The sequence below is a fragment of the Pristiophorus japonicus genome, chromosome 1, assembly GCF_044704955.1.
Source record: "Pristiophorus japonicus isolate sPriJap1 chromosome 1, sPriJap1.hap1, whole genome shotgun sequence".
Classification (NCBI taxonomy): domain Eukaryota; kingdom Metazoa; phylum Chordata; class Chondrichthyes; family Pristiophoridae; genus Pristiophorus; species Pristiophorus japonicus.
Window position 1 is genome coordinate 523515711 of NC_091977.1, and position 11074 is coordinate 523526784.

The window sequence follows — 11074 nt, forward strand, 5'->3', positions numbered from 1 at the left end:
ACACACTTACAACAGTGACTACACTCCAAAAAAGATTTTGACTTCATTGGCTGTAAAGTGCTTTGGGACTTCCTGAGGTTGTGAAAGGTGCTATATAAAAGCACGTCTTTCCTTTTCTTTAGCTGACATCTACCACATTTCACAATACATTGAGCGGAGCTGACTGGCAAGTAAGACATTTCTGACCATTTTACTACGCGCATAAAAATTTATATTTCAACTCGAATCATTATTTTGCCAATGAATAGAGCATTGTCTTAAAATGACATGACAAGCTTTATAAATTGAGTTTTTCTTTTAACCTCAGATAAGAATATAAGAAATAGGAACAGGAGTAGGCCATACGGCCCTCGAGCCTGCTCCGTCATTCAATAAGATCATGGCTGATCCGATCATGGACTCAGGTCCACTTCCCTGCCCGCTCCCCATAACCCCTTATCGGTTAAGAAACTGTCTATCTCTGTCTTATATTTATTCAAGGCCCGGCTTCCACAGGGATCTGAGGCAGCGAATTCCACAAGTTTACAACCATCGGAGAGAAGAAATTTCTCCTCATCTCAGTTTTAAATGGGTATCCCTTTATTCTAAGATCATGCCCTCTAGTTCTAGTCTCCTTTATCAGTGGAAACATTCTCTCTGCATCCACCTTGTCAAGCCCGCTCATAATCTTATACGTTTCGATAAGATCACCTCTCATTCTTCTGAATCTAATGAATAGAGGCCCAACCTACTCAACCTTTCCTCATAAGTCAACCCCCTCATCTCCGGAATCAACCTAGTGAACCTTCACTGAACTGCCTCCAAAGCAAGTATATCCTTCCGTAAATATGGAAACCAAAACTGCACGCAGTATTACGTGATCGGGGGACTGGAATGTGGTATAACTGTCATCTGTCTCGATCCACCGTAAGCCCAGCGGCACCAACCAAAATCCAGTTCTGCCAGCAAAGAAAAGATCCAAACTCACCCAATGACTCTGTCCCCGCAGCTTGTCGTTCGACTCTCCCACTATTTCCTCCCACACAGCTGCGGTGCGATCGAAGGAGCAGGAGGCAAGCACTTGGCCAAACTCAGGGTGGGCCCACGTCACTCGCCACACTGACCCGCTGTGTGTCTACAAAACAGATTGTATGAAACACCGCACATTACAGAGAGCAGACTGCCTCTAATGGTATGCAGCTCAGTTAGAATGGTAATCATAGAATGACAATAATAACTTTTATTTATATAGCACCTTTAACGTAGTAAAATGTCCCAAGGCGTTTCACAACAGTGTTACAAGACAAAACAGATAAATTTGACACCGAGCCACCAAAGATGAAATTAAGGCAGATGACCAAAAGCTTGTTTAAAGAGGTAGGTTTTAAGGAGCGTCTTAAAGGAGAAAAAAGAGGTAGAGAGGCGGAGAGGTTTAGGAAGGGCGTTCCAGAGCTTAGGGCCCAAACAGCTGAAGACACGGCCACCGATGGTTGAGCAGTTATAATGAGCGATATTCAAGAGGGCAGAATTTGAGGAGAGATAGGGAGGGGCAAGGCCATGGAGTGATTTGTAAACAAGGATGAGAATTTTGAAATCGAGGTGTTGTTTAACCGGGAGCCAATGTAGGTCAGAAAGCACAGGGGTGATGGGTGATCGTGACTTGGTGTGAGTTCGTACATGGGCTGCTGAGTTTTGGATGACCTCAAGTTTACGTCGTGTGGAATGTGGGAGGCCAGCCAGGAGTGAGTTGGAGTCGTTAAGTCGAGAGGTAACAAAGGCATGGATGAGGGTTTCAGTAGCAGAAGAGCTGAGGCAGAGGCGGGCAATGTTACGGAGGTGGAAAAAGGCGGTTTTAGTTATGCCGCGCATCTGTGGCCGGAAGCACATTTCAGGATCAAATATGACGCCTAGGTTGCAAACAGTCTTGTTCACTCTCAGATTGATGCTCGGGAGAGGGATGGAGTCAGTGGTTAGGGAATGCCGTTTGTGGCGGGGCCAAAGACAATGGCTTTGGTCTTCCCAATATTTAATTGGAGAAAATTTGACAAGCAATCTGACAATTTAGATACCAAGCAGGGGTCGAGGGAAGTGGTGGACATGTGGAGCTAGGTGTCTCAGCGTACATGTGGAAACTGACTCCGTGCTTTCGGATGATATCGCCAAGGGGCAGCATATAGATGAGAAATAAGAGGGGACCAAGGACAGATCCTTGGCATAGAAATAGGATAGAAACACAGGCATAGCATAGAAACAGGCCATTCGGCCCATTGTCCACGCCGGTCGGCGTCTATGCTCCACACAAGCCTCCTTCCACCCCTCTTCATCTAACTCTATTCGCACGAGGAGGTTGTCCTGTGAGGAGAGAGTAGAATGGGCCTATATTCTCTGGGGGATGGAAGAATGAGAGGTAATCTCGTTGAAACATATAAAATTCTTAGAGGGTTTGACAGGGTAGATGCTGAGAGGTTGTTTCACCTGGCTGGAGAATCTAGAACTAGCGGGCATAGTTTCAGGATAAAGGGAAGGCAATTTAAGACGGAGATGACGAGGAATTTCTTCATTCAGAGGGTGGTGAATCTTTGGAATTCTCGACCCCAGAGAGCTGTGGATTTTGAGTCTCTGAATATATTCAAGGCTGAAATAGACAGATTTTTGGACTCTTGGGGAATGAAGGGATATGGGATAGTGCGGGAAAGTGGAGTTGAGGTAGGTGGTCAGCCATGATCTTATTGAATAGCAGAGTAGGCACGATGGGCCATATGGCCTACTCCAGCTCCTATTTCTTATAACCTATTCCTTTCTCCCTCATCTGTTTATCTAGCTTCCCCTTAATCATCTTTCTTCTGACCATTCCAATTGGAATCTTTCTACTTTACATTACTTGAAGTAAAAGGTTTTTTTCCCCCTGCCCCAAAGAGGGGAGACTTTCATAAGAACATATGAAATTCAATAAGATCATGGCTGATCTGATAATGGACTCAGCTCCACCCGCCCACTCCCCATAACCCCTTATCGTTTATAAAAAACTGTCTATTTCTGTCTTAAATTTATTCAATGTCCCGGCTTCCACAGCTCTCTGAGGCAGTGAATTCCACAGATTTACAACCCTCTGAGAAAAGAAATGTCTCCTCATCTCTGTTTTAAATGGGCAGCCCTTATTCTAAAATCATGCCCTCTAGTTCTAGTCTCCCCCATCAGTGGAAACATCCTCTCTGCATCCACCTTGTCAAGCCCCCTCATAATCTTATACATTTCGATAAGATTACCTCTCATTCTTCTGAATTCTAATGAGTAGATGCCCAAGCTACTCAACCTTTCCCCATAAGTCAACCTCCTCTTCTCCGGAATCAACCTTCTCTGAACTGCCTCCAAAGCAAGTATATCCTTTCGTAAATATGGAAACCAAAACTGCACGCAGTATTCCAGGTGTGGCCTCACCAATATCCTGTATAGTTGTCGCAAGACTTTCCTGGTTTATACTCCATCCCCTTTGCAATAAAGGCCAAGATACCATTGGCCTTCCTGATCACTTGCTGTACCTGCACACTAACCTTTTGTGTTTCATGCACAAGTACCCCCAGGTCCTGCTGTACTGCAGCACTTTGCAATCTTTCTCCATTTAAATAATAACTTGCTCTTTAATTTTTTCTGCCAAATTTTTGCCCACTCACTTAGCCTGTCTATGTCCTTTTGTGGATTTTTTGTGTCCTCCTCACACATTGCTTTTCCTCCCATCTTTATATCGTCAGCAAACTTGGCTACGTTACACTCAGTCCCTTCTTCCAAGTCATTAATATAGATTGTAAATAGTTGGGGTCCCAGCACTGATCCCTGCGGCACCCCACTAGTTATTGGTTGCCAACCAGAGAATGAACCATTTATCCCGACTCTCTGTTCTCTGATAGTTAGCAAATCCTCTATCCTTGCTAATATATTACCCCAACCCCGTGAACTTTTATCTTGTGCAGTAACCTTTTGTGTGGCACCTTGTCAAATGCCTTCTGGAAGTCCAAATACACTACATCCACTGGTTCCCCTTTATCCACCCTGTTCATTACATCTTCAAAGAACTCCAGCAAATTTGTCAAACACGACTTCCCCTTCATAAATCCATGCTGACTCTGCCTGACCGAGTTTTGTTTTTCCAAATGTCCTGCTACTGCTTCTTTAATAATGGACTCCAACATTTTCCCAACCACAGATGTTAGGCTAACTGGTCTATAATTTCCAGCTTTTTGTCTGCCTCCTTTTTTAAATAGGGGCATCACATTTGCCGTTTTCCAATCTGGTGGGACCTCCCCAGAATCCAGGGAATTTTGGTAAATTACAACCAATGCAGCCACAATCCCTGCTGCTACTTTTCTTCAGACCCTAGGATGCAAGCCATCAGATCCAGGGGATTTATCTGCCTTTAGTCCCATTATCTTACTGAGTACCGCCTCCTTAGTGATTGTCCCACCAGGACAAAGTAGCAGAGCACCCTGAAGCTCTCATCCTTTACCACGGATGGGTGGAAGGATGCTGGTCCTCACTTGCTATCGCCCACAATCCAGATGGTAACAGTGCCATTGTGTGCAGTTACTCAGTGGAGCTCGGGAGCCTTCACACAAACAAAGAGAGAGAGAGGGGAAAGAGGAAATGGATTTGAGGGAGAATCACTGCTCTTACATCACCCAGACACCCGGCTTTAGAACAGCATCGAAGACACACAAATATCCTTCCTCTTTTATCTGTATAACTTCACAGTACATACCTCTACTCCCTACACTTTAAATACTTATAATTGTTATGTAATAACCTAAATTCTTTTAAGTGGTCATGCGGAATCCTGTTCTCCACAAGAAATGGTATTTTGTCTAAACAAGGTAAATATTTGAACAAGTGCACACTTTGAAACTGACTCAACGTATATAAAGGTAGCCTCACTATTAGAATCAAACCATCGAAAGAAACATGATTAACATGAAGAAAAGTTCGATTTTTTAAATGTGTTTTTTAAGATTATTGTCGAGTCAGTCACTTGTTGGATTTACTGATTGGAACAAGGTGAAGGAGCTGCACAAACACTAGCCGACATGATCATGAACACAGGGTGCCTTCGCTTCAGCTTCCACGTGTGAACTCAGCAACACCTTTAGTGATGTTCAGCATTTCATGCTTAAGCGGAAACGATGGTCATTTGTGAGATTATGGAGACTCACACAAACACACAGGCACAGACATAGACACACACACAGGTAGACACACACACACAGGTACAGTTACACACACAGGTGCACGCAGGTACGGAGATAGACACTCACGCACACAGGCACAGGCATAGACACAGGCATAGACACACACACAGGCACAAAAAAACCTTACAATGTCGCCTGTAATTTTTTTTAATTAGAAACATAGAAAATAGGTGCAGGAAGTAGGCCATTCGGCCCTTCTAGTCTGCACCGCCATTCAATGAGTTCATGGCTGAATATGCAACTTCACTACCCCATTCCTGCTTTCTCGCCATACCCCTTGATCCCCCTAGTAGTAAGGACTTCATCTAACTCCTTTTTGAATTTATTTAGTGAATTGGCCTCAATAACTTTCTGTGGTAGAGAATTCCACAGGTTCACCACTCTCTGGGTGAAGAAGTTTCTCCTCATCTCGGTCCTAAATGGCTTACCCCTTATCCTTAGACTGTGACCCCTGGACTTCCCCAACATTGGGAACATTCTTCCTGCATCTAACCTGTCTGAACCCATCAGAATTTTAAACGTTTCTGTGAGGTCCCCTCTCATTCTTCTGAACTCCAGTGAATACAAGCCCAGTTGATCCAGTCTTTCTTGATAGGTCAGTCCCACCATCCCAGGAATCAGTCTGGTGAACCTTTGCTGCACTCCCTCAATAGCAAGAATGTCCTTCCTCAAGTTAGGAGACCAAAACTGTACACAATACTCCAGGTGTGGCCTCACCAAGGCCCTGTACAACTGTAGCAACACCTCCCTGCCCCTGTACTCAAATCTCCTCGCTATGAAGGCCAACATGCCATTTGCTTTCTTAACCGCCTGCTGTACCTGCATGCCAACCTTCAATGACTGATGTACCACGACACCCAGGTCTCGTTCCACCTCCCCTTTTCCTAATCTGTCACCATTCAGATAATAGTCTGTCTCTCTGTTTTTACCACCAAGGGCTGCGCGGCCCATTTACAACTCGGTGCATGCAGAGTTTTTCAATGTTAAAGCAGGCTCACCGGCTGCGTGGGACCCTGGAGCGCTGCGCGGGTCCACACAGTTTAAAGAGATCATTGGCGTTGACATGTATACGGTGTAGTTGAGGCCAGAGGCACAGTCATTGTCCTGATCCCTCCACCAGGCAGCAGCTCCTTACCTTCCAGCTTGCCGTGCAGTTCCACTCACCAGTCTCACCTTTGTCCCACACCTGCCACACCAAAGCAGCACTGGTTAAAAAAATATTCAACTCATTCACAGATATTATTACATCAACAGTTCCACCCTCCCACATCTGCAGTATCTTTATTGGTAGTAAAAGCTGCTGCAAATGACACCTCACCGACCTTACACGGGGAATAAATGGAGCACAAAGTGTGTGGAACATGGAAAAAGAAAAACTTGCATTTATATAGTGCAGATAATCTGTTTGAGTGTTGTTGATTGAGGGATAAATATTGGCCAGGACACCGGGGAGAACTTCCCTGCTGCTCTTCGAAATAGTGCCATGGGATCATTTACGTTCACCTGAGAGAGCAGACGGGGCCTCGGTTTAACGTCTCATCTGAAAGACGGCACCTCCAACAGTGTAGCACTCTCTCAGCACTGCACTTGTGAGTCAGCGTAGATTTTTGTGTTCACAACCTCTGACTCAAAAGCGAGAGGGCTACCCACTGAGCCACAGCTGACACTTATTACAACTGACCACTGATGGACCAATGGATGCTGTAGCACTCCTTGTCCTGAGTGGTGCTTCCCACAGGGAAGTTGAGAACATTTCTCACCCAGTGGATGGAGGGGGTCTGTAACGCATTGCCTGAAAGGGTGGTAGAGGCAGAAACCCTCACCATATTTAAAAAGTACTTGGATGTGCACTTGAAGTGCCGTAATCTACAGGGCAACTATTGCTGGAGGGTGGGATTAGGCTGGATAGCTCTTTTTCGACCGGCACCGACACAATCAGCCGAAATGGCCTCCTTCTGTGCTATAAATTTCTAGGATTCTAATTATTAGGAGGGTAATCTCTGTCTTATCCCCGCTCCTATATCGAGCAGCACATTGCACAACAATACTGGAAGCCTAGGAGTAAGTCGCCTGCTGACCCTCGAGGCCAGGGAATGAATGGCACACAACCGAGAGAATTGGAGAACAAAATAAATCCCACTCTTCCCAATTCAACTTTCACCCAACCTGTGTCACAATATGGCAGCTCTGAGTTTGCAGGGAGTGAGACCTGTGCTTTTCCTGACGGCACAAATGAGCCACAAACACTGAAAGTGGATGAGACCCTTCAACAACAACAGTATGTTGTGGGCTTCCCCGACCTGTGTGAGAACACCACCGCAGGCCGGGGCTATAAATAGAGCTGGAGCATTGGGCCCTGGAACATAGTGGGTGCCCCGACCTGTGCGAGAACACCACCGCAGGTCGGGGCGATAAATAGAGCTGGAGCATTGGGCCCTGGAACATAGTGGGTGCCCCGACCTGTGCGAGAACACCACCGCAGGTCGGGGCGATAAATAGAGCTGGAGCGCTGGGCCCTGGAACATCGTGGGCAAAGGTGCGGTGAATGAGGGTACGGGGCCCAGAAGAGCCAAGGGCCCGGGGCAGCACAGACCAGCCCATACTGCGATATGTACGCACTAGATCCGTGCAGCAGAGCAGGTCTTCAGTCGTCCTGGTTCAACCCTTGCCACTGGACAAAGACTTAGCTCTGTCAAGCCCGTGTGGTGGCTGATGTGCAACGGTCACCACACATTAAAAATATCCACGCACAGGCATCTTCCACCCCCTCAACTGGAGTTCAGGACTGGAACATCGGGTCCTTCATTGAAACATCTGTGAACTCTTGTGGAAGCAAGTCATCCTCGTTCGAGGGACCGCCTATGAATGATGAATTAATTTATATAGCGCCTTTTACTGAAACGTCCCAAGGCGCTTCACAGGAGCATTATGAGATTTTTTTTAATTGACACCGAGCCACATAAGTTGAAATTAGCACAGGTGACCAAAAGCTTGGTTTTAAGGAGCGTCTTAAAGGAGGAAAGAGAGGTAGGAGGTTTAGGGAGGGAATTCCAGAGCTTAGGGCCTAGGCAACAGAAGGTACGGCCACTAATGGTTGAGCGATTATAATCAGGGATGCTCAAGAGAGCAGAATTAGAGGAGCGCAGACATCTCGGGTGGTTGTGAGGCTGGAGGAGATCACAGAGATAAGGAGGGAATGGGTATTTTGAAATCGAGGTGTTGCTTAACCGGAAGCCAGCACATGGGTGATGCGTGAGTGGGACTTGGTGCGAGTTAGGACACGGGCAGCCGAGTTTTGGATCACCTCTAGTTTACGAAGGGTAGAATGCGAGAGACCAGCCAGGAGTCACGGACTAATAAGACTTCACTTCACAAACTAGTCAAGTTTTGTTTTCAGTTTACAATGTCATCTGAACTCTGTAGCTGCTTTGCAGCCCATAACACTTTCCAGCACCTATTAGAATGTAACCAGCTAGTTATTCACAAGATCAGTATAGATTACATAGAATGTACAGCATAGAAAGAGGCCATTCGGCCCTACTCATTCATGCCGGTGTTTATGCTCCACACGAGCCTCTTCCCACCTTACTTCATCTCACTCTATCAGGGTAACCTTCTACTCTTTTCTCCCTCATAACCCTCTACCCCAGAGGGCTGTGGGAGTATAATCAAGACAGAGAGAGATAGATTTTTGGATATCAAGGTAATTAAGGGATATGGGGATAGTGCGGGAAAGTGGAGTTGAGGTAGAAGATCAGCCATGACGGGGTAGTCTCATGGGGTCGTATGGCCTACTCCTGCTATTATTTCTTATGTTCTTACTGTTAAATGCACCCATGCTACTTGCCGCAACTACTCCCTGTGGTAGCGAGTTCCAGATTCTAACCAATCTCTGGGCGAAGAAGTTTCTCCTGGATTCCTTATTTGATTTATTAATGACTATCTTATATTTATGACCTTAGTTTAGGACTTCCCAACAAGGGGCAACACTTTCTCCACATCTTGATTGACCCAGTATAGCTCATCCTTTCTGAAAGAGAGAATGTGGGTTCTATCACAGCATCTGTTTCTTAAAAATGATGCGTTTTGGCTCAAAGGCCCCACCCAGGAGGCCCATTCTGCGCATTGACCAGCTTGGCTCAGTAATAGCACTCTCGCCTCTGAATCAGGTGTGGGTGCGAGCCCGACTCTTTGGGTTTGAAATGGTTTAAATGATGAAAAGCTAGGAACAGTAGGATCTCCGTGTACACAGATTGACGTGCTGCACTGTCGGAGGTGCTGTCTTTTGGATGAGACGTTAAACCCGTCTGCCCTCTCAGGTGGGTATAAAAGATCCCATGGCACTATTTTGAAGAAGAGCAGGGAGTTATCCCCTGTCTCCTGGCCAATATTTATCCCTCAATCAGCATCACTAAAACAGATTATCTGGTCATTATCACATTGCTGTTTGTGGGAGCTTGCTGTGCGCAAATTGACTGCACTCCAAAAGTACTTCATTGGCTATAAAGCGCATTGGGACATCCTGAGGTCGTGAAAGGCGCTATATAAATGTAAGTCTTTCTTCAATCTCAGTGGATGGCGGACAGGCCCGAGGGGGCCTCCTGCTCCTGGTGCGGGGACTGGGGGCCGGGTTTGTGGAGCCGGTGAGCGGGGAATGAACATCCACAATTTCCCGGACTCCTCGCCCACGGCAGTCCGGCTAACTCACAGCCCGCGGCCCCGGGCCCCCCACATCCCATCCCCCCCGGGGCCTGGGCCTGGGCCTAGACACCCCCGGGATCCGGGCCCTCCCCGCACCTTGACGCTCTGATCACTGGAGCAGGTCGCCATCCTCCGGCCGTGGAAGTCGAACGAAACATCGTGGATGAGGTCCTTGTGGTCGGCCGCGATGCTCCGCGCCACAAACATCCCGCTCCGCTCCGCGCCGCCCCTCCACAGGACGGAAACCAAATAAACCCCGGGCGGCCTCCGGCAGCGCGCGGACCCCGGGCTTTGGCGCCGTTCCTGTAATGACCCGGGAGCCGCCGAGAGGCGGCGCTGTGATAGACAGTTGTACCCCACAGCGAGCGGCAGGCGGCGTTGTGATAGACTGTTGCACTCCACGGTGACCGGCAGGTGGCGCTGTGTCCGACTGTGGTACCCCACAGTGACCAGCAGGCGGCGCTGTGATAAACTGTTGTGCCACACAGTGGTCGGCAGGTGGCGCTGTGTGCGGCTGTTCCACCCCACAGTGGCCAGCAGACGGCGCTGTGATAAACTGTTGCACCCCACAGTGACCAGCAGGTGTCGCTGTGCCCGATACTTTTACAGAGAACAAATAGTCTTTCAACAATGATAGGAACACCAGAGTGGAGGAGACTGGAGGAAACAAAGAGGAAACACTTGTTAAGCCATTGTGGGAAGAAATGGAGAAGTGTCTAGACCTCTAGGGCATGTGGTTAGGATTTAGAATGCACTGTCTGATCGGGTGGTGGATACAGATTCATCATCATCATAGGCAGTCCCTCGGAATCGAGGAAGACTTGCTTCCACTCCTGAAGTGAGTTCTTTGGTGGCTGTACAGTCCAACACGAGAGCCACAGACTCTGTCACAGGTGGGACAGATAGTCGTGAGGGAAGGGGTGGGTGGGACTGGTTTGCCGCACACTCTTTCCGCTGCCTGCGCTTGATTTCTGCACACTGTCGGCGCTGAGGCTCGAGGTGCTCAGCGCCCTCCTGGATGCACTTCCTCCACTTAGGGCGGTCTTTGGCGGGACTCCCAGGTGTCAATGGGGATGTCGCACTTTTTCAGGGAGGCTTTGAGGGTGTCCCTGTAACGTTTCCCCTGCCCACCTTTGGCTCATTTGCCGTGAAGGAGC

The 11074-nt window shown here is 47.7% G+C and overlaps 1 protein-coding gene across 2 annotated transcripts in view; it reads right to left on the minus strand.

The window, feature by feature from the left end:
- seh1l (SEH1-like (S. cerevisiae)) overlaps positions 1-10253 on the minus strand; it is a 28117-nt gene extending 17864 nt beyond the window's left edge. For both annotated transcript variants that reach the window (XM_070896537.1, XM_070896538.1), the window contains exons 1-3: positions 10014-10253; positions 6352-6402; positions 968-1114 (exon numbers count right to left, since the gene is read on the minus strand). In XM_070896537.1, the coding sequence (XP_070752638.1) occupies positions 968-1114; positions 6352-6402; positions 10014-10124 (309 nt within the window). In that variant the 5' untranslated portion in view covers positions 10125-10253. The remainder of the gene's footprint in view (positions 1-967; positions 1115-6351; positions 6403-10013) is intronic.
- Between the last annotated feature and the right edge of the window lie 821 nt (positions 10254-11074).